At 44.6% G+C, this 23,452-nt stretch overlaps 1 protein-coding gene across 1 annotated transcript in view; it reads right to left on the reverse strand.

The window, feature by feature from the left end:
• Positions 1–23,452, reverse strand: part of LOC115092958 (E3 ubiquitin-protein ligase HERC2-like) — a 2,733,734-nt gene that overhangs the window by 2,307,517 nt on the left and 402,765 nt on the right. The window contains 1 exon segment of the mRNA XM_029604466.1: positions 23,153–23,353. Coding sequence (XP_029460326.1) covers positions 23,153–23,353 — 201 coding nt within the window.

Here is a 23,452-nt window from a genome sequence, read left to right on the forward strand (position 1 = left end):
AACATCCTGCTGTCCTGTGAGAACACCTGTTACAGGAAAGCAACTTTGCTTTCTCACAGGACAAGCAGGATGGTAGTCCTCACATGTGGATGAATAACAAGCCGAGGATGCCCGCGCATGTACCGAAAACACCCAAAGACGTGCAACAGGCACATAAACAAGGGTGCTTCTTTGGTAGACAGGCAGCCTGAATATCCCAGCAGATGTAGAAGGAAGTTGGATATTACGCTGAGAAAAGATTGTGTAGAACAGACTGTCCAAAGATAGAATCTTGTGTACCAGCCTTGTCTATGCAATAGTGAGCTGCAAAGGTATGAAGAGAACTCCAGGTTGCAGCTTTGCAGATATCAGTGAGAGGTACAGAACGAAGGTGTGCAACAGACATTGCCATAGCCCTAATGGAGTGGGCTTTAACTCTGTCCTGAAGCGGAAGGCCTGCTTGCTGATAGCAGAAGGAAATGCAGTCCACCAACCAGGAGGACAGGGTCTGCTTTCCTACCGGGGTTCCCAGTTTGTTTATCAAAGGAAACAAAAAGCTGAGTGGATTTCCTATGGCCTGCAGTGCGCTCCAAATAAAAGGCAAGCGCACGTTTACAGTCCAAGGAATGGAGAGCCCGCTCAGCAGGAAGTGAGTGGGGCTTTGGAAAGAAAGTAGGCATCAAAAAGTAGACATCAAAATCACAGAACATATAAAAAGACATGGTTTAATGGAACAAAGTCAGCATGGCTTTACCCAAGGAAAGTCTTGCCTCACAAATCTGCTTCACTTTTTTGAAGGAGTTAATAAACATGTGGATAAAGGTGAATCGGTAGATGTAGTATACCTGGATTTTCAGAAGGCGTTTGACAAAGTTCCTCATGAGAGGCTTCTAGGAAAGTAAAAGTCATAGGATAGGTGGCAATGTCCTTTCGTGGATTGCAAACTGGCTAAAAGACAGGAAACAGAGAGTAGGATTAAATGGACAATTTTCTCGGTGGAAGGGAGTGGGCAGTGGAGTGCCTCAGTATTGGGACCCTTACTGTTCAATATATTTATAAATGATCTGGAAAGAAATACGAGTGAGATAATCAAATTTGCAGATGATACAAAATTGTTCAGAGTAGTTAAATCACAAGCAGATTATGATAAATTGCAGGAAGACCTTGTGAGACTGGAACATTGGGCATCAAAATGGCAGATGAAATTTAATGTGGATAAGTGCAAGGTGATGCATATAGGGAAAAATAACCCATGCTATAGTTACACAATGTTAGGTTCCATATTAGGTGCTACAACCCAAGAAAGAGATCTAGGTGTCATAGTGGATAACACATTGAAATCGTCGGTTCAGTGTGCTGCAGCAGTCAAAAAAGCAAACAGAATGTTGGGAATTATTAGAAAGGGAATGGTGAATAAAATGGAAAATGTCAAAATGCCTCTGTATCGCTCCATGGTGAGACCGCACCTTGAATACTGTGTACAATTCTGGTCGCCGCATCTCAAAAAAAGATATAATTGCGATGGAGAAGGTACAGAGAAGGGCTACCAAAATGATAAAGGGAATGGAACAGCTCCCTATAAGGAAAGACTAAAGAGGTTAGGACTTTTCAGCTTAGAGAAGAGACGGCCGAGGGGGATATGATAGAGGTGTTTAAAATCATGAGAGGTCTAAAACAGGTAGATGCGAATCGGTTATTTACTCTTTCGGATAATAGAAAGACTAGGGGGCACTCCATGAAGTTAGCGTGTGGCACATTTAAAACTAATCGGACAAAGTTCTTTTTACTCAATGCACAATTAAACTCTGGAATTCGTTGCCAGAGGATGTGGTTAGTGCAGTTAGTATAGCTGTGTTTAAAAAAGGATTGGATAAGTTCTTGGAGGAGAAGTCCATTACCTGCTATTAATTAAGTTGACTTAGAAAATAGCCACTGCTATTTTAGCAACAGTAAGATGGAATAGACTTAGTTTTTGGGTACTTGCCAGGTTCTTATGGCCTGGATTGGCCACTGTTGGAAACAGGATGCTGGGCTTGATGGACCCTTGGTCTGACCCAGTATAGCATGTTCTTATGGATTGATTTAAATGAAACTCAGATACCACTTTCGGTAGAAATTTAGGATGAGTGCGAAGCACCACCCGATCATGAAGAAATTTCGTGTAAGGAGGGTATGTAACCAGCGCCTGCAGCTCACTGATCCTGCGAGCAGACGTTAATGCCAGAAGGAAAAGGACCTTCCAAGTGATATGCTGCAACTCGCAGGAATGCAGAGGCTCAAACAGAGGTTTCATGAGCTGCGCTAAAACCACATTAAGGTCCCAAGATGGGGCCGGTGGACAGAGAGGAGGCTTCAGGTGAAGCAACCCCTTCATAAAGCACACCACCAGGGGCTGGGTTGAGATAGAGACATCCCCTGTACCCTTATGGAAGGCGGCCACCGCACTGACATGCACGCTGATAGAGGAGGTTTTGTAAACCAGACTCCAAGAGATGCCAGAGGTAGTCTAAAAACTGATTCATGGGGCAGGTAAAAGGATCTAACCCTTTTAAAGTGCACCACAACGAGAATATCTTCCATTTTGAATAAGATTTTCTCTTAGAAGACTTTCGTGAAGCTACGAGGAGCTGAGATACAGATTCCGAAAGATTGAAAGGCTGAAGGATCAACCTTTCAACATCCAAGCTGTCAGTGACAGGGCCTGAAGGTTGGGGTGGCACAATTGGCCGTTCCTCTGAGATCAGGGACGGGTCCGAGCCTAGAGGAATCTGTGGACACAGGGAGAGATCCCGAAGGATGGGAAACCAAGCTTGAGGTGGCTAGTAGGGGGCTATGAGAATCATTAGACCCTTGTCCATGCATAGCTTCACAAGAGTTTTGCTGATGAGAGGAAGTGGTGGGTAGGCATAAAGGAGACCTTCCCTCCAGGAAAGGGCCATTGCGTCTCGAGGTGGAGCATTGCGATTTCGATGGAGAGAGCAGTTGTCGTCCACCTTGCGATTCTGCGAAGACGCAAATAGGTCGATGGTTGGACGCCCCCACTTCCGGGACAAACTGTCCGCAACTACAGGGCTAAGGGACCACTCGTGGGGCTAAAATTCCTGACTGAGACTGTCCACTAGAACATTGTCCACACCTGCCAGGTAGGTCGCTCTGAGAAGCCTAGCCTGGGATAGAGCAAAAACCCAAATCTGTACCGCTTCCTGACAAAGAGGTAGGATCCGGTTCCTCCTTGTTTGTTGATGTATCACATTGCTACCTGGTTGTCCGTCTGGATCAGGATTGTTTTGTTGGACAAACAGTCCCGAAACGCAGAGAGAGCATATCTGATTGCTCGGACCTCCAGAAAATTTATCTGATGTTGTTACTCCTCTGCTGACTAGGCTCCTTGAGTCTGCAGGTTGTTTACATGTGCTCCCCCAACCTCGATTGGAAGCACCGGTCATCAAGATTATTTGAGGTTCTGGAGCTTGAAAGGGCAGACCTCGAAGTAGATGGGACTCTGTATCGCTCCATGATGAGACCGTACCTTGAATACTGTGTACAATTCTGGCTGCCGCATCTCAAAAAAAGATATAATTGCGATGGAGAAGGTACAGAGAAGGGCTACCAAAATGATAAAGGGAATGGAACAGCTCCCCTATCAGGAAACACTAAAGAGGTTAGGACTTTTCAGCCTGGAGAAGAGTCGACAGAGGTGATATGATAGAGGTGTTTAAAATTATGAGAGGTCTAGAACGGGTAGATGTGAATCAGTTATTTACTCTTTCGGATAATAGAAAGACTAGGGGGCACTCCATGAAGTTAGCATATGGCACATTTAAAACAAATCGGAGAAAGTTCTTTTTCACTCAAAGCACAATTAAACTCTGGAATTTGTTGCCAGAAAATGTGGTTAGTGCAGTTAGTATAGCTGTGTTTAAAAAAGGATTGGATAAGTTCTTTGAGAAGTCATTACCTGCTATTAATTAAGTTGACTTAGATAATAACCGCCGCTATTACTAGCAATGGTAACATGGAATAGACTTAGTTTTTGGGGTACTTGCCAGGTTCTTATGGCCTGGATTGGCCACTGTTGGAAACAGGATGCTGGGCTTGATGGACCCTTGGTCTGACCCAGTATGGCATGTTCTTATTGCCAGTGAGAGATGAAGTCGCCTGGTGATGTGGACAATGTTGGACATTGAATGATGTGCCTGTGACCACTGGGACTTTAATGTCCATTGAGTTACTCGCATGGCTATACTATTGGAGTTACATGGACCGAGGATGCCATATGCCCCAGCAAGACTAATAGAAGACGAGCCGTTGTGGTTTGACAAGATCTTATGTTCTGCGCAAACGATGCCAGTGTGTGAGCTCGGTCCCTGGGAAGAAAAGCTTTTGCTTGGATCATGTCGAGATCTGCTCCGATAAAGGAGAGGAACTGAGACGAAGTCAGGTGAGATTTCAGATAATTGATTAGAAATCCCAATGAGAGTAGTAGTTGCACTGTAAGGTGGAGGGAGTGAAGTACTCCTTCCGATGACTGAGCTCTCAGCAACCAGTAGTCAGGGTAAGGATAGACATGAATGCCCAGTCTTCTTAAGTATGCAGCTACTACTGCTAGGCAGTTCGTGAACACCCGAGGGGCTGATGCTAGGCCGAATGGGAGGACCATGTATTAGAAATGTTGGTTCCCGACAAGGAAGAGGAGGTATTTTCTGTGAGACGGGGTAATTGCGATATGCATGTATGTGTCTTTTAGGTCTAGAGAGCAAAGCCAATCCCCCTGCTGGAGAAGTGGAAGCAAAGAGCCCAAGGTTACCATTCAAAATTTCTCTTTTCGAAGATGTTTGTTTAAAGCCCTTAGGTCTAATATTGGGTGAATTCCTCTTGTCTTTTTTGGGATTAAAAAGTATTAGGAGTAGAAACTGTGTCCTCTTTGGGCAAGAGGAACGGGTTCTATAACATTCGCTTGCAGCAGGGAGGATATCTCTTGCTGCAGTTGAAGAAAGTGGTCGGAAGAGGTCCACCCCAGCTGAGGTGGAGTATCCGACGGAATGGAGAGGAAATTTAGATGGTAGCCTTCAGCGATGACTGCTTGCACCCAGTGGTCGGTGGTGATGGTTAGCCACTTGGTGAAGTGGCATAAGCGGCCGCCCACAGGTAGATTGGGCAATGGAGGATGACCTTTGCTCTGAAGTCGGGAGTCAAAATCCCATTGTAGGAGCAGGTTGGGAAGGAACTTGAGCTTTCTGAGCCCGAGGCTGGCACGTTGTGGACTTCTGGAAAGGCCGGGACTGGCGACCTCGAGACGCCGGTGGATAATATTTACGGGTCCTGTAGATCATCCGTTTAGTGTCACGCCGGAAGGATCGTTTGGATGGAGTGGAAAGATCCGCGCCTGAGATGCCGAGAGCTGCCGAAGCGTTTCACTATGGTCCTTCAGCTGGGCTACCATCTCTTGGATTTTATCGCCAAACAGGTTATCCCCTGTACAGGGGAGGTCGGCCAAATGATTCTGCACTTCAGGACGGAAATCAGAGGATTTAAACCAGGCCCAGCAGCGGGCACTGATACCAGCCGCAGATAAACGGGAGGCCGTGTCAAAGACATCGTATGCCGAGCGGACCTCATGTTTTCCCGCGTTAAATCCCTTCTTTAGGATGGAATTCATCTGGTCTTGAAGCTGGTCTAGAAGGGACTCTCCAAACTCCTGTAGCTGTTTAAACAGGTTACGGGTATACTGGATCAGTGGTTCTCAACCTTTTTTCTGTCGGGACACACCTGACAGATGGTTCTCACATGCGTGACACACTGACCCATGATTGTCACGGGGCTAGATGTAAAAGTACAGTTTGCATCCACGGGAACCCCCCTGACCCACAATAATGGATGTAAAGCAGAATTATGACATTCCCCATACAACTCACCCTACAACAAAGATATTCTGGTTCTGGTGTCATCTCAGTAACAGCAACTCAAACTCCTTCTACTTCCAGGCTCAATAGCCCTACTTATGAAAAGACAGCAGTTTACCACCAATGCATGTCCTCTTGAGAAAACACAACAAATAAGACTGATAAAACTCTTACATGCTAGTAAAATATCTCATCTCGGTAACAAACACAGAACCGACCTAACATACTCCCAGGATCTGTAGTAATTTTATTTATTTTATTTAAGATTTTTATATACCGGCATTCATGATACAATCACATCATGCCGGTTTACATATAACAGGGGTGTACAATGAACAACAGAGTAACCTGTGGAAGTGAGCAGTTACAAATAACAAGGGACTTAAAACTGGGAGAAGAGAAGAAAAAAAGGAGAGGATAACATTAGATAAAGATATTTACATTAGATAAAGATATTTACAATATCTATAATATAAGCTATAGATATTTACATGGAGAAGGCGGTAGGACTGGTTGGATAACGTCTAGTAGGACTGGCTGGATAACGTTTGGTTGATGGTGTGAGAATTAGTTGGTGTCCATAAATGCACATTATGGACACCATAATGCACATAAACTAATCCGCACACAGTTACACCTGTATTATGGAATACACTCAAACAGGAGCAACCCTATCTATGAAAAGGCAACACTACAAATATTACATCAGACCCTAAACACTAATACACCTCTTATTAGAAAAACAGAACTAACAAGCAGCTATAGATCCCCAAACAGAAATAATTGTAAAACTATACTAATAAGCAGAATAAATGTTTCTAAACAGCTATGAACAGAATAACATCCAACAATTAAAAACTCATAAAAACTATTAAAAATTATCCAAACACTAATAAAATATTTCAAAAAAAGCAGACACATCACATAATATTAAATAATTAAAATGGCAGTCAGTCAAGAAAAATAAACTTAAAAAGCCACCTTTACTTACCCCCTCTAGCAGCTCTCCTACTCCTCTTCCATGCAGGCCATAGCACACAGCAGAAGCAGCAGTAGAGGCTAAGCTCTATACTCATGGACCTCTTCCTTAGTGCCCATGTCTCTCTCACACATACCATACCAGTCATGCCCCCATGACCAGTTTCTGTCTCTCACACACCAATCATCTCCCAAACAGTCTTTGAAACACCCACCAGTCACCTTCCTGAACAGTTTCTCTCATGCCATACACACACACAGGCTTCCCACTCCCATGTTCTACTTACATATACGGGCTTCTCACTCTCATAATCACTTTCTCTGTCTCACACACACTCACCAGTCTCTCACTCCCATGCTTGTTCTCTCCACATGCACAGGCTTCTCATTCCCATAATCACTTTCTTTCTCTCACACACACACACACACACACACACACACAAACACACACCAGTCACCTGATCTCTCTCATGCATACACACACACAGGCTTCCCACTCCCATGTTCTTTCAGATATACAGGCTTCTCACTCCCATGCTGTGTCTCACACACACCCAGGTTTCTCACTCCCATGCTCACTCTTCACATGCACAGGTTTCTCATTCCCATAATCACTTTCTCTCTCTCTCACACACACACACACACACACCAATCACCTGATCTCTCTCATGCATACACACACACACACACACACACACACACAGGCTTCCCACTCCATGTTCTCTTTCAGATATACAGGCTTCTCACTCCCATGCTGTGTCTCACACACACCCAGGTTTCTCACGCCCATGCTCACTCTTCACATGCACAGGCTTCTCATTCCCATAATCACTTTCTCTCTCTCTCTCACACACACACACACCAGTCACCTGATCTCTCTCATGCATACACACACAGGCTTCCCACTCCATGTTCTCTTTCAGATATGCAGGCTTCTCACTCACATGCTGTGTCTCACACACACCCAGGTTTCTCACTCCCATGCTCACTCTCTTCACATGCACAGGCTTCTCATTCCCATAATCACTTTCTCTCTGTTACACACACACCAGTCTCTCTCTCTCATTTCCATGCTCGCTCTCCACTGCACAGGCTTCTCATTCCCTGAATCACATTCTTTCTCTCATATTCACACACACCAGTCTCTCTCTCATGCATGCACATACACACACAGGCTTCTCACTCCCATGCTTTCTCACATACCCAGATTTCTCACTTCAATGTTTTTTCTCTCTCTCACACACACACATCAGTCACCTCCCTGACTAATGTCTCACACTTTCACATACACATCAGTCATCTCCTTGAGCAGTCACTTTCATTGTCTCTCACATATACACATACATCAGCTCTCTGACCAGTTTCTCTCACTCACACACATGTTCTCAATCACACGCAGGCTGGCTGCTTCTCTCTCTCACTCACTTCCTCTTCCCCGCCCCTCCCCGAGGACAAATGGTAGCTGCCGCAGCCTCCTCCAGCCCCCGCAGGCCAAGAAAGAAGAATCCCATCGGCCGAGGGAGGCTCCTGCTGCTGTCTCCTTTCCTGATTACCGGCTGCTTCAATTGCTCGGGGGCCGATGCTGCAGCGGCCGCTGCTACTTTATCACGCGGCACGGCTCTTTCTTCTTCCCGCGCATCGCGTATCACTTCCTGTTCCGGGTCACGGAGGGGGGGGGGGGGGGGGGGGCAGGCGCGGGAAGAAGAAAAGGGCAGCCACGGATGCCACAGCTTTTTTTTTTGCACCGCTGCCGTTCCGCTGGGCTTGAACGTGCTGATAGCCCGGCGGCAACGGCAGCAGGGAAGAAAGAGCAGCGGGAGAGTCCGGGAACAAGTGACACCCCTGCCGGTGCTTGGCGACACACTGGTTGAGAACCGCTGTACTGGATCATATATAATTGATATGACACAATGCGTGAGATATGCATGGCCCCGTGAAATATCCTGCGGCCTAAAACATCGAGGAATTTCTGCTCCTTTCCTGGTGGCGCTGAAGAATGGGGTTTTGGACGCTTGGCCTTCTTTTGGGCGGACTCCACCACCACCGACTGTTGAGCTAGCTGTGTCTTCTGAAATCCCGGGGAGGGCTGAACTACGTAAATAGCGTCCGTCTTACGCTTTACAGGAGGAACCGACCCAGGATGCTCCCAGTTGCGCTGCATCAGGGTCCTGTAGCACCTCATGAATTGGGACAGACATGATTTCCTTAAGGAGATCCAGGAATTGCAGGACTTCTAGCATTTTATGCCTGGAATCTTCCTCCGTCTGCAGTTGGAAGGGGATAGTCTCCGCCATCTCCTTTATAAAATTAATAAAGGAGAGGTCTTCTGGCAGAGACTTGCGCCTTTTGCCTGGAGGAGACAGCTCTGATGGAACTTCTGTTGAATCCTGGGTATCTGTAGAATCATCCATCCAAGGATCATAGGGCTGATCCCCTGCATCCCTCGGTGGTCCAAGTGGAAAACGTGGAACTTCTCCAGCCGGAGGTCGAGGTTGGACAGGTATCCGTGCTGGCATCGAGGGATCTGGTCTTGGCATCGAGAACTCGAGATCCGGCATCTGTACCGGTTGCCCGGGAACCGATGGCATCGGAGATTTCATTGGTGGCCTCAATGGTGGTACTCCCAACGGCCCCGGAACCGGCTCCGGCGATGTATCCTCCTCTCCCGATGAAGAGGAATGGGCGTCGATGGAATCATCGGTAAAGGTAATTTTCTCGGTGTCCCTGGTAGGGAACCGATGAGCAAATCCAGTTTATCCAGGAGAGGCAACAGCACCAGAGGCATCAGTGACGGTTCCGGCAGAGGCACCGGTGCTGGCGTCGGTGGTTGCGGAAGGCTTTGGATCGCCTGGACCACAGCCTCTTGCACCATCCGGTGCAACTCCTCTCGGAGCACTGGGGTGGTGAGCCCCAGGTCCGGAGTGGGAGGCACTACGGGCAGTACTGGAGGGTCCACCGATCCTGGTGAAGTCTGGGTAGCCCCTTCCACCGAAGGCGCGGGACGCCTCGGTGCTTCCAGCTTAGAGGGCCCTGGACGCTCAACTCGGGTCTTTTCCATCGGTGGTTCCGTCGACGGCTCCACCGACATAGCGGAAGCAGGGGGCACCAGCCATCGATGTTTATGTCGGTGCTTTTCTCGACGGTCCACTCTCCCCGATTCCAGAATCGATTATGTAGACGCCGAGGACTGGGACAGCAATCGGGTAGAGATGTGAATCGTTTTCCATATCGTCTTAACGATAGAAATCGTGTGGCAGAAGAAGAAAATCGTGTTTGGCACGATTATTTCGTTGAAAAATCGTTAAAAATCGTTTTTTCCGATTAGTGCGCACTAACTCGAGTTAGTGCGCACTAACTCAAAATGATACAAATAGACACTTTCCATGTCACTGAAGGTCAGTTAGGAATGAATATGTGTTCCTATTGGCTGGCAGCCCTCTTATCTATTGATGTTACCAAGGTTTCCACTGAGGTGATGGTTGGGGGGATGGGAAATGGAACTGGAAACTCATGAACACCAACAGAAAATGAAACAAAGTGTTCACACTTCCCAGGTCAGTAAAGGTCACTTAGGAATGAATATGTATTCCTATTGGCTGGCTGTGCTCTTATCTATTGATGTTACCAAGGTTACCACTGAGGTAATGGTTGGGGGGATGTGAAATGGAAACAGTTGGAAGCTTGACATGTGATGATCAGCACTCACGTGACTAGAACTTCTTTGTTTATTATTTTTGTTAGCAGACACGTGCATGTTGAATTTGCCAATCATTGTGCATTTTAGAAAGGTGGTCCTGGCTGGAAATGTACACAGTTCAAATATATGTAATTGATTGTTGGTAAGTGTATTTTTTAAGTAGCCACACTGGCACAAGTATGTTTACTTTTCCTCCTACTTAACTCACTAGCTCAGCTTTGTAAGAAGGGCTTCTCTGCTTGAGTGAGGGTCAGGCAGCTCCCCCCTGTCTGTGAAGCCAGCCTCTCACTAGTAATGCAGGGAGGGAGCTGTCTCAGACTTCACCATCCTCCTCCCCACCCCCCCCCCCTCACCCACACACCATTCACTAGCTGGGACATCAGGGAAGTCAGGAGTGAGGGTCAGGCAGCTCCCCCCTGTCTGTGAAGCCAGCCTCTCACTAGTAATGCAGGGAGGAAGCTGTCTCAGACTTCACCATCCTCCACCCCCCCCCCCTCACCCACACACCATTCACTAGCTGGGACATGGGGGAAGTCAGGAGTGAGGGTCAGGCAGCTCCCCCCTGTCTGTGAAGCCAGCCTCTCACTAGTAATGCAGGGAGGGAGCTGTCTCAGACTTCACCATCCTCCCCCCCCCTCCTCACCCACACACCATTCACTAGCTGGGACATGAGGGAAGTCAGGAGTGAGGTCAGGCAGCTCCCCCCTGTCTGTGAAGCCAGCCTCTCACTAGTAATGCAGGGAGGGAGCTGTCTCAGACTTCACCATCCTCCCCCCCCCCTCACCCACACACCATTCACTAGCTGGGACATGGGAGAAGTCAGGAGTGAGGGTCAGGCAGCTTCCCCCTGTCTGTGAAGCCAGCCTCTCACTAGTAATGCAGGGAGGGAGCTGTCTCAGACTTCACCATCCTCCCCCCCCCCCCTCACCCACACACCATTCACTAGCTGGGACATGGGGGAAGTCAGGAGTGAGGGTCAGGCAGCTCCCCCCTGTCTGTGAAGCCAGCCTCTCACTAGTAATGCAGGGAGGGAGCTGTCTCAGACTGGTATCAGGGTTAGGGCACTGTGTGCAGGAAGATCACAACACTCCTGGTATTAATAGGGATAGGGCACTGTAAGAGATGACTGTAGTAGATTGAATAAAGATCTGATGTTTCTGCTCTCCTCACACCAAACAAAAACAACACACAAGCAGAGAAGCCCTTCTTACAAAGCTGAGCTAGTGAGTTAAGTAGGAGGAAAAGTAAACATACTTGTGCCAGTGTGGCTACTTAAAAAATACACTTACCAACAATCAATTACATATATTTGAACTGTGTACAGTTCCAGCCAGGACCACCTTTCTGAAATGCACAGTGATTGGCAAATTCAACATGCACTAGCATTTCAGGTGCCTGCTAACAAAAATAATAAACAAACAAGTTCTAGTCACGTGAGTGCTGATCATTACATTACTTTTTTTGTCAAGCTTCCAACTGTTTCCATTTCACATCCCCCCAACCATTACCTCAGTGTTAGCCTTGGTAACATCAATAGATAAGAGCACAGCCAGCCAATAGGAATACATACATACATATTCATTCCTAAGTGACCTTTACTGACCTGGGAAGTGTGAACACTTTGTTTCATTTTCTGTTGGTGTTCGTAGTTTCCAGTTCCATTTCCCATCCCCCCAACCATCACCTCAGTGGTAACCTTGGTAACATCAATAGATAAGAGGGCAGCCAGCCAATAGGAACACATATTCATTCCTAACTGACCTTCAGTGACCTGGAAAGTGTTATTTGTACCATTTTCAGTTAGTGCGCACTAACACGATTTAACGATTTTTAACGATAAATCGTTAGAATTTCTATTGTATCGTGTTCTATAACGATTTAAGACGATATAAACATTATCGGACGATAATTTTAATCGTTGAAAAACGATTCACATCCCTACAATCCGGTGTCTTCAGCCTCGGAGCAACGTCGATGCTTCGGCGAGGATCGAGTTGATGGTACCTGCGGAGACTGGCGATGGAATATAAGTGCCATCTTTTCCAACCGTGCCTTACAGCCCTTCGGGGTCATTTGGGCGCAATCGGTACACGTCTCCACGTCGTGCGACGGTCCGAGACATAAAACACAAACTAAATGAGGGTCCATGATTGACATAGTCCTCGGACAGTCAGGGCACTGACAAAAACCCGACGCCATCGTGGCCGTCAAAAACTTTAGGCCGGCCGCGGTCGGCGCCGACAAGGTCTACAGAGGTTACCGCCGGGAACCGACCGAAAAACGGTGGTAAACTTACTGCACGACCCAGTATTTGATGGCGAAGAAAGGAGACCCCCTATGAGGTATAAACTTTTACAAATTTTGAAAATAATTTCCTGCAGAAAATTTCCAATCAGGAACTGTGAAGAGCTCCAAAAATCCACGTGGCTATTAGCTGAGCAAAAAAAAAAAAAAATAGACTGAAGGGAGACCCCTGCTGGATGCACGGTTATTGCCATGCTGGGCATGCCCAGTAGGTGCCAGTCAAAGTTCTAGAAACTTTGACAAAAGTATTCCGTGATTGGCTCCATCAGATGATGTCACCCACATGTGAGGACTACCATCCTGCATTTCCTGTGAGAACACCAATTACAAGGTAAGCAATTTTGCTTTATCCCAGGACAAGCAGGATGCTAGTCCTCACATATGGGTGATTAGCAAGCTACGGCTGAATCATTTTGTAGTGGACCAACAGGGAACAACTTGTGCAACAGACACAATGACTGGTGAACTGTTGAAAAAAATAAATGAGGCAGCCTAAAATCACAGCAGGTTGGATACAGAAGGAGTTGGGATTATGCTGGAAAGAAGTTTTTTAAGACAGATTGTCCGTAGGCTGAATCCTGTCTTCCTTCTTTGTCCAAACAGTAGTGAGCTGCAAAGGTGTGAAGAGAACTCCAAGTTGCAGCTTAACATATGTCCACTATTGGCACTGAACGATAGTGTGCTACTGAAATTGACATTGCTCTTACTGCATGTGCCTTTACTCGCCCTTGGAGAGGAAGGCCTGCTTTTTCATAGCAGAACTCTATACAATTTGCTAGCCAATTGGAGAGAGTTTGTTTGCCCACTGCTTTGCCTGGTTTGTTTTTATCAAAAGAAACAAAGAGTTGGGTGGATTTCCTATTGATTGCAGTGCGGTCTATGTAGTACGCCAGTGCCTGTTTACAGTCTAAGGTGTGCAAAATTCTTTCACCTTGGTGAGAGTGAGGCCTTGGAAAGAATATGGGCAAGACTATGGACTGATTCAAATGGAATTCCGTAACTACCTTAGGAAGGAATTTTGGATGAGTACGGAGTACCACCCGGTCATGTAGGAATTTTGTATACGGTGAGTATGTGACAAGTGCTTGTAACTCACTAACCCTTCTAGCAGATGTAATAGCTATCAGGAAGAGAACTTTCCATGTAAGAAATTTAACGTCGCAGGAATCAATGGGTTCAAAGGGAGAACGCATGAGCCTTGTTAGTACTACATTAAGGTCCCATTGCGTGATTGGTGGCCGTAATGGAGGTTCTAGATGAATTAAACCTCTCATAAACCTACTGACAAAAGAGTTGCGCTGAGATAGTTGCATCCCTGATTGTATTATGGTACGCTGAAATTGCACTGAGATGTACTCTTACTGACGCGGTCTGGAGACCTGAGTCTGAAAGGTGCCAAAGATAGTCTAATAAAGATGATGTGGGGCAGGAAAAAGGGTCAATACCCGATCCATCCATCTTTATTACAGGGGAAGCAATTCCTAGAGCAGCCGAGAGCACCACAGTTTAGGTAGTGGCACTGCAGTGACAAGGCTGCAACAATTGTGATTCCTTGTTCTTTCTTTCTGTATTGGTAAAGAAGAAGAAGTTGTGTCACATAGGGCTAAGCAGATGGGGAAAAAGAAGGTGCAGTTATCATGGCTGGAAAGAACAGGATCAGCAATAGCCCATGCCCCAGGAGGATTCAGTAAGCTCCATGAACTAAAGGTAGACGCTGCTTCTGCTTTGTGTTCCAGAGCAGGATAAGAGTGAGTGAGTGAGTGAGAAAGAGAGAGAATGAGTTAGTGTGAGGTGACAGATTATCAAAAGAACTGTCTAATGCATATATTATAAAGGAAAATATAGTTTACACTTTTGCATAAGCTATAATCAGAGTCAGTGTCTTAATGATACAGACTACAAGGCAAAAACCACTATTCTTAAATCCCACCACAGTGAGAATGAACATGTGTGTTTTTGTGTATATGAGAGAGAGAGGTTTCCCTCCCCCCTACTAATCCAGAACAATCTCTGGTGACTGGAAATCAAAAGTTCCATTGTATGGAAAGAAGGCAATTTTTTTTAATCCTTATTAATTTTAATAATTGGGTGTTTTGAAATGTTTTCATTATTTTTGTGAACCCTTTAAACATTTTTATGACACATTAAGTTGCTTTGAATTCTTTTTATTAGTACAGTTTTACTATTATGATTAATGAGTTAATAGCTCTTGATTGTATTGCTTCATGTTTTGTGAGGAAGGGCAATTTTTCTGTTTTTCCATAGTTACACTCAAGAGTCTGGCTTGTTGTGGTTTCTGGTTGTTTTTGTCTGAATATTTCTATTTGTACTTTATGGTCTCTCTATTCTGTATTTGGTAACGGTCTATCTGTTCTCCGCATATGTGACTGAGGTGAGGTATTTTGCGACTATTTCATTTGGTCTCTTGCAGGATGGCCCCAAAAGCAGCCTCATTCACCCGAACCCCAGAATGCCACATTCTTTCAGTGGTTGCCTGGATGCCACCATTCTGATCCTCCCGGTGCTGGCCTCCCTAGGCACGGGTGCACGTCGCTTACCAGATTAAGAAAGCTCTGTGGTGGGAAACCTCTACCCAAGGCTCCGTGATGACATCAGCGTGACTGGATATTTAGACCCTAGCCATGCTTCGGTCCGGGCCTCAGCAGCCTTGCAGTGTGTGTTGCTCTCCAGATGCCATCGTACTGTCTTGCTCCTGATCCTGCCTTGCCTCATCCTGCCTTATCTCCTCTTCTTCCCATGTTTGCTTTCTACTCTGATATTGATCTTTGCTTCAGATTTGGAGCATTCTCTTGCCTGCCACTGACCGCTATATGTACCTGGATCTCTCTCTTGCTTGGCGCCTGCCTCTGACCATTGCTGTGGAGTCTGATTGCACCTTGATCGTTGCATGCCCTGACCCTTGCCTGAATCTTGTAACTCTCTGACCGTTTCCCACCCTGACCATAGCCTGACTCTGGATTCTCTTACTCTGACCACTCCTTGAGACATTTGCTGAAGTCCTGCTGGCCTCCGGAACCCTAGGCTCAACTTGTGGGGAAGGGGGCTGGTATAGGTGAAGGTTCAACTCTGTCCCTGCTAGGGTATGGCTGCCACTGTCAGCGTGGGCCTACTAGGTTCTTCTGCTAGGCTGAATCAATCACACCATGGCACAAGGGCTCATAATGAGGACATACATATTATGTAGTTTCTATGTAGCAATCTACAGCATCACTTGTTCTGTTTTCCTAATAGGATGTGTACTGGTGTTTTAAGCCCTAGAGTAATATTTGCTGTGTTACATTTTCATGTGTAGGTTCTAACTCTTTGAATGCTGGCAGTTAGTGTTGTTTTGGTATGGGAGGGGTTTAGTTTACTTATGTTTTTCTGAAGGCTGTCCCAAAACCAATACACGTTACAATAGGACTCATACCATATGGGTTCCACGTATCTTTTACAAGTATCTTTTCCTCACTGGAACCACAGCAGTGTATGTAAATTTAATATACATGTTGTTGTAAGTGATAATTTTACCTCAGAAGACTGTACCTTTGAATACTTTTTCATGTAAAATCTATTATAAATGAAAAATTATTAATTGTGAGTGATGGGGGTACAAAAGGCCGTAAGATTCACCTACGTTGCCTAATACCCTTGAACCGACCCTGAGAGAATTTACCACACACAACCTCTTACCATTCACCCATCTCCCACGTCCCCAGAAGGCAATTGGCTAGGCCAACATAGTAATGTGAGCTTGGCTGTTCTTTTTAAGCTGTCAAGTGGTGCCCAAACAACTAGAACCTTTTCTGTAGGCCACATTTTATTGGTCTCTGATTATATCTCTTGGTACGTGATCTTTTATTTCTCCATACATGCTTCAGAACAGTCACTTAATTCTGACACTTTTATTAGTAATGCTGATTTTCTCAGAGGCAGGCCATCCCTGCCCACAAACAGAAGACCCTTGCAATTTCTAGCATCAAGTGTAGGTCTATACCATCCTGCTTGTCCTGGGAGAATGAATAATTGTAATCTATAATTTATGCAAGAATTAACAAATGTTATTCTTTAACTGTAAACATAAAATAAGAAATTGGAAATGGGGGTGGAGCTGGGGTGGAGTTGGGGACATAGCTTGATTGCCCCTCCCCCCACCAAAAAGGTGTTCCGGTGCCCCTGCTTTCAACTGCACGTGAGACAACTCCTGAAACTGCTAGCCTACATCTATTGTAAGAAAAATATTCTAGGCAAAATAAAACAATTTTTTATGATACTTTATGCCAAATTGAAGCTAATAATGATGAATGTCACCAAAAAAAGGAGCCCGGAGCAATGGTGATGGTTAGAGGACCGGAAGGCTCATCTGCATACTGCTCCCAGCATCCCCCGGGAGAGGAGTCCAGAAGTCACCGCAAGTGATCCAGGGATTGGCGTCCATAGCCCAGCTTCCAGAGGCCCAGCATTCCTTTGCAGTAGAGGAGGACCGGAAGCGCGCGCCGTTAGGCGCGCGAATCTCAAACCCTTCCATTAACTGAGTGAAGATTAACTGTGGTTAAAGAGGATTGGTAAGTATAGCTTTCAGAAATTTTTGGGCTTATAAAAGTTGGTGAAAGGTGAAATTAAGGGATATATTCTTTAGAGTTTGTGTGTGTCTGAGGTAATAAGCAAGCCAGAGATAGTTAATTCCAGTATCTGTCTTTCCCACCCACTCAACCCTTGATTTTTAGGCACGAGACAGTTTTTCATCAAAAATCAATCAGGGTCTTATCTAAATCATACTATTGTACCAGCCCTTACTGAAAGTTTAATCATCCCCTTGTAGGAAACTAGCTGATTAATTAGTAAATTCACCTGTAAATTTAAACTACTCTCATTCCAACTCCCTTAGTATCTTAAACTTAACTAGGAACTCAATAAAACTAAGATGAAGGCAGCAGTCCAGCAACAAGAGGGAGGCTTTCCAGTCTTTTGCATTGAGTGTCACATGTATGATTTTTTACCTGCCGGTGAGAGATTGTATGTGTGCACCCGGTGCAAAGAGCTCCTGGCTCTCAGGGAACGAGTCCGATCTCTGGAGGCTAGAGTAGCAGACTTGGAGGAGCTGAGGGAGACAGAGAGGTACATTGACGAGACCTTCAGGGACATAGTAGTCAAGTCCCAAATCCAGTCTGGCAGCCCTAGTGCTGCCTTGGATCAGAAAGGTCTCCCAGTAGGAGAACATCACCCTGGTGTAGCAGGAAGTGATCCTGTAGCAAGGACCTGCTCTCCAGGTGATGTATTGTCCTCTCGCACCGAGGACAAGTCTCCCAGGGCTACTGCCCAGGAGGGAAGGGTTAGGCCTGCCATCATAGTTGGCGATTCAATTATTAGAAATGTAGATAGCAGGGTGGCTGGTGGACGTGAGGACCACCTGGTAACTTGCCTGCCTGGTGCGAAGGTGGCAGACCTAACGCGCCACCTAGATAGGATTATAGACAGTGCTGGGGAGGAGCCGGCTGTCGTGGTACATGTGGGCACCAACGACATAGGAAAGTGTGGGAGAGAGGTTCTGGAAGCCAAATTTAGGATATTAGGTCGGAAGCTAAAATCCAGAACCTCCAGGGTGGCATTCTCTGAAATGCTTCCTGTTCCACGTGCAGGACCCCAGAGGCAGGCAGAGCTCCAGAGTTTCAATGCGTGGATGAGACGATGGTGTAGGGAAGAGGGATTCAGCTTTGTAAGGAACTGGGGAAACTTTTGGGGAAAGGGGAGACTTTTCCGAAAGGATGGGCTCCACCTTAACCAGAGTGGAACCAAGCTGCTGGCACTAACTTTCAAAAAGGAGATAGAGCAGCTTTTAAACTAGAACAAAGGGGAAAGCCGACAGTCACTCAGCAGTGCATGGTTCGGAGAAATGTATCCTTGAAGGATACTAATGAAACAGGAGAGTTAGGGCATCCCAACAGAGAGGTTCCATTAAAAGCAAATATAGTCCATATGCCTATATGTAAAAAATCACCAAAACTAATGATTTCCGAATTATCCCAAACAACTGAAAAGCAGGTTGTTAAAACAAACAAAAAACACACTTTGAAATGTCTATATGCCAATGCCAGAAGTCTAAGAAGTAAGATGGGAGAGTTAGAGTGTATAGCAGCAAATGATGAGATTGACATAATTGGCATCACAGAAACTTGGTGGAAGGAGGATAACCAATGGGACAGTGCTATATCAGGGTACAAAATATATCGCAATGATAGGGAGGATCAACTTGGTGGGGGTGTGGCACTTTATGTCCGGGAGGGTATAGAGTCCAACAGGCTAAAGATCATACAAGAGACTAAATGCTCAGTAGAATCTATATGGGTAGAAATCCCATGTGTGTTGGGTAAGAGTATAGTGATAGGAGTATACTACCGTCCACCTGGACAAAATGGTCAGACAGATGATGAAATGCTAAGAGAAATCAGGGAAGCAAACCAATTTGGCAGTGCAATAATAATGGGAGATTTCAATTACCCCAATATTGACTGGGTAAATGTAACATCAGGACTTGCTAGAGATATAAAGTTCCTGGATGTAATAAATGATTGTTTCATGGAGCAATTGGTTCAGGAACCAACAAGAGAGGGATCTATTTTAGATTTAATTCTTAGTGGAACACAGGATTTGGTGAGAGAGGTAACGGTGGTGGGGCCACTTGGCAACAGTGATCATAACATGATCAAATTTAAACTAATAACTGGTAGGGGGACAATAAGTAAATCTGCAGCTCTAACACTAAACTTTCAAAAGGGAAACTTTGATAAAATGAGGAAAATAGTCAGAAAAAAACTGAAAGGTGCAGCTGCAAAGGTTAAAAGTGTTCAACAGGCTTGGACATTGTTTAAAAATACAATCCTAGAGGCGCAGTCCATATGTATTCCACGCATTAAGAAAGGTGGAAGGAAGGCAAAACGATTACCGTCATGGTTAAAAGGTGAGGTGAAAGAGGCTATTTTAGCCAAAAAATCATCCTTCAAAAATTGGAAGAAAGATCCGTCTGAAGAAAATAGGATAAAACATAAGCATTGTCAAGTTAAGTGTAAAACATTGATAAAACAAGCGAAGAGAGAATTTGAAATGAAGTTGGCCATAGAGGCAAAAACTCATAATAAAAACTTTTTTAAATATATCCAAAGCAAGAAACCTGTGAGGGAGTCGGTTGGACCATTAGATGACCGAGGGGTTAAAGGGGCTCTTAGGGAAGATAAGGCCATTGCAGAAAGACTAAATGAATTCTTTGCTTCCGTGTTTACTAGTGAGGATGTTGGGGAGATACCAGTTCCGGAGTTGGTTTTCAGGGGTGATGAGTCAGACGAACTGAACGAAATCACTGTCAACCTGGAAGATGTAGTAGGCCAGATTGACAAACTAAAGAGTAGCAAGTCACCTGGACCGGATGGTATGCATCCCAGGGTACTAAAGGAACTCAAAAATGAAATTTCTGACCTATTAGTTAAAATTTGTAACCTATCATTAAAATCATCCATTGTACCTGAAGACTGGAGGGTGGCCAATGTAACCCCAATATTTAAAAAAGGCTCCAGGGGTGATCCAGGTAACTATAGACCAGTGAGCCTAACTTCAGTGCCGGGAAAAATAGTGGAAACTATCCTCAAGATCAAAATTGTAGAGCATATAGAAAGACATGATTTAATGGGACACAGTCAACATGGATTTACCCAAGGGAAGTCTTGCCTAACAAACCTGCTTCATTTTTTTGAAGGGGTTAATAAACATGTGGATAAAGGTGAACCGGTAGATATAGTGTATTTGGATTTTCAGAAGGCGTTTGACAAAGTCCCTCATGAGAGGCTTCTACGAAAACTAAAAAGTCATGGGATAGGAGGCGATGTCCTTTCGTGGATTACAAACTGGTTAAAAGACAGGAAACAGAGAGTAGGACTAAATGGTCAATTTTCTCAGTGGAAAAGGGTAAACAGTGGAGTGCCTCAGGGATCTGTACTTGGACCGGTGCTTTTCAATATATATATCAATGATCTGGAAAGGAATACGATGAGTGACGTTATCAAATTTGCAGATGATACAAAATTATTCAGAGTAGTTAAATCACAAGCAGACTGTGATACATTACAGGAGGACCTTGCAAGACTGGAAGATTGGGCATCCAAATGGCAGATGAAATTTAATGTGGACAAGTGCAAGGTGTTGCATATAGGGAAAAATAACCCTAGCTGTAGTTACACGATGTTAGGTTCCATATTAGGAGCTACCACCCAAGAAAGAGATCTAGGCGTCATAGTAGATAATACATTGAAATCGTCAGCTCAGTGTGCTGCAGCAGTCAAAAAAGCAAATAAAATGTTAGGAATTATTAGGAAGGGAATGGTTAATAAAACGGAAAATGTCATAATGCCTCTATATCGCTCCATGGTGAGACCACACCTTGAATACTGTGTACAATTCTGGTCGCCGTATCTCAAAAAAGATATAGTTGCAATGGAGAAGGTACAGAAAAGGGCAACCAAAATGATAAAGGGGATGGAACAGCTCCCCTATGAGGAAAGGCTGAAGAGGTTAGGGCTGTTCAGCTTGGAGAAGAGACGGCTGAGGGGGGATATCATAGAGGTCTTTAAGATCATGAGAGGTCTTGAACGAGTAGATGTGACTCGGTTATTTACACTTTCGAATAATAGAAGGACTAGGGGGCATTCCATGAAGTTAGCAAGTAGCACATTTAAGACTAATCGGAGAAAATTCTTTTTCACTCAACGCACAATAAATCTCTGGAATTTGTTGCCAGAGGATGTGGTTAGTGCAGTTAGTGTAGCTGGGTTCAAAAAAGGTTTGGATAAGTTCTTGGAAGAGAAGTCCATTAACTGCTATTAATCAAGTTTACTTAGGGAATAGTCACTGCTATTAATTGCATCAGTAGCATGGGATCTTCTAGGTGTTTGGGTAATTGCCAGGTTCTTGTGGCCTGGTTTGGCTTCTGTTGGAAACAGGATGCTGGGCTTGATGGACCCTTGGTCTGACCCAGCATGGCAATTTCTTATGTTCTTATGTTCTTAGAAAGTACTAGAAAAAAAACGTACTAATGATTCTAAATGATTAAAGGAGGCCTACAGCAAATAAACACACAGCTGTAAGACTGCTCGCTATGTGGATTCAATGCATTCAATTTCATTACTGACATCACACAGCATCGCTACGTGAAAGTCTAACTGCTTTGGAGTGAAATCATCCGCGCTGATAATTAATACGATATTGACTTTTCCAAGTCCTGCTTGAATGAATTGCCCCTGAGGCAGCTCTGTGCAAAAAGAGCGAAACTCGGCCAGAGTCGGGCGTTTTAATAAAGGGCTTTCTTTTATCCGATTCTCATTGTCCTCACTGTATTTATTTCAGGATTTTTTTTTCACCTTTTATCCTGCTCTTAGCTTATTTTTATGTCTGCATATGGTTTTAATATTTTAGTATGCTCATTTTATGTCTTACTTGCTATATTTTAATTTTTATGTATATTTACTCTTTTTTACTTTATGTGTCTCCATGATTTTAATTATGAATGTGACTATAGAAACAGCCTAGAATTTTAGATAACACTCTATGATGGTACTAATAAATAAAAAACAGTATGATCTTAGTTAAACAAATTAATCCAACAATGCAAAAGCCTGTTTAAAAAAGTGAACCTTAAGTTGTTTCTTAAATAGTTTAGGATAGCCAGTGGCACACAACAATGATGGAAGGGAATTCCAGAGAAATGGACCCACAATCAAAAAGCTCTCTCAAAGCTTTAATCAAATGCACTAGTTTGGGTGACACTACCACAAGGAGATCTTGTTTGCTGGACATAACATTCGAGAAGGCTGATAGATCCTCAAGGCAGAACTGATGCACAATGGTGTCTTGAAATTAAGCGCTTTATATATCACCATCATGACCTTAAATTTTAACCATCATGTAGCAGGAAGCCAATACATTGAGTTAGTCCAATAAAAAGATATCACCTACAACTTACTTGTAGAGCATTACTTCTACATATTAAAGTTGACTAGTGGAGTAAATCTGAGATTCAGATATCAAATAGCAGTGGAGGGATATTTTCCTGCAATTGGAATGACTATTTATTTCTCACCAAACTTCAATTGACTACATTTTTTCCAAACTCACCTTACCTCCCTTGTGTTTGCCCTATCGTCTTCCCACCCACTTCCATTTGCTATTACTTTTTCTCTCAAGTAATGTGTTTACCAAAGTCCATCTAAAAGAACAACACACTGCTATGTGATGAAAAATGGAATACCTGGAGTCGTAGCAGGTTCAGTGTTGCCACAGCCATGCATTCCTTCTCCAGTGAAGGTGGCCAATCACAGCTCCCATCCATTCCCTCGCTCACTTGCCGTAGTAAGAGATCAAGTTGTTCAAAGGTCATTGCGCAAACATCTACCACAAAAGGAACACGCAGACCAATGGACCACTCTGAGCAAGATGACCAGGCAAAACTCTGCATAGATATCAAAAATTAAAAATTATGTTTCATAAACAAGGATGACACACAATAAAAGAACTTGACACTAAAATTCTCCAACCAGGTGCTACTGCA

The sequence above is a fragment of the Rhinatrema bivittatum genome, chromosome 5 (genome assembly GCF_901001135.1).
Source record: "Rhinatrema bivittatum chromosome 5, aRhiBiv1.1, whole genome shotgun sequence".
Taxonomy (NCBI): Eukaryota; Metazoa; Chordata; class Amphibia; order Gymnophiona; family Rhinatrematidae; genus Rhinatrema; species Rhinatrema bivittatum.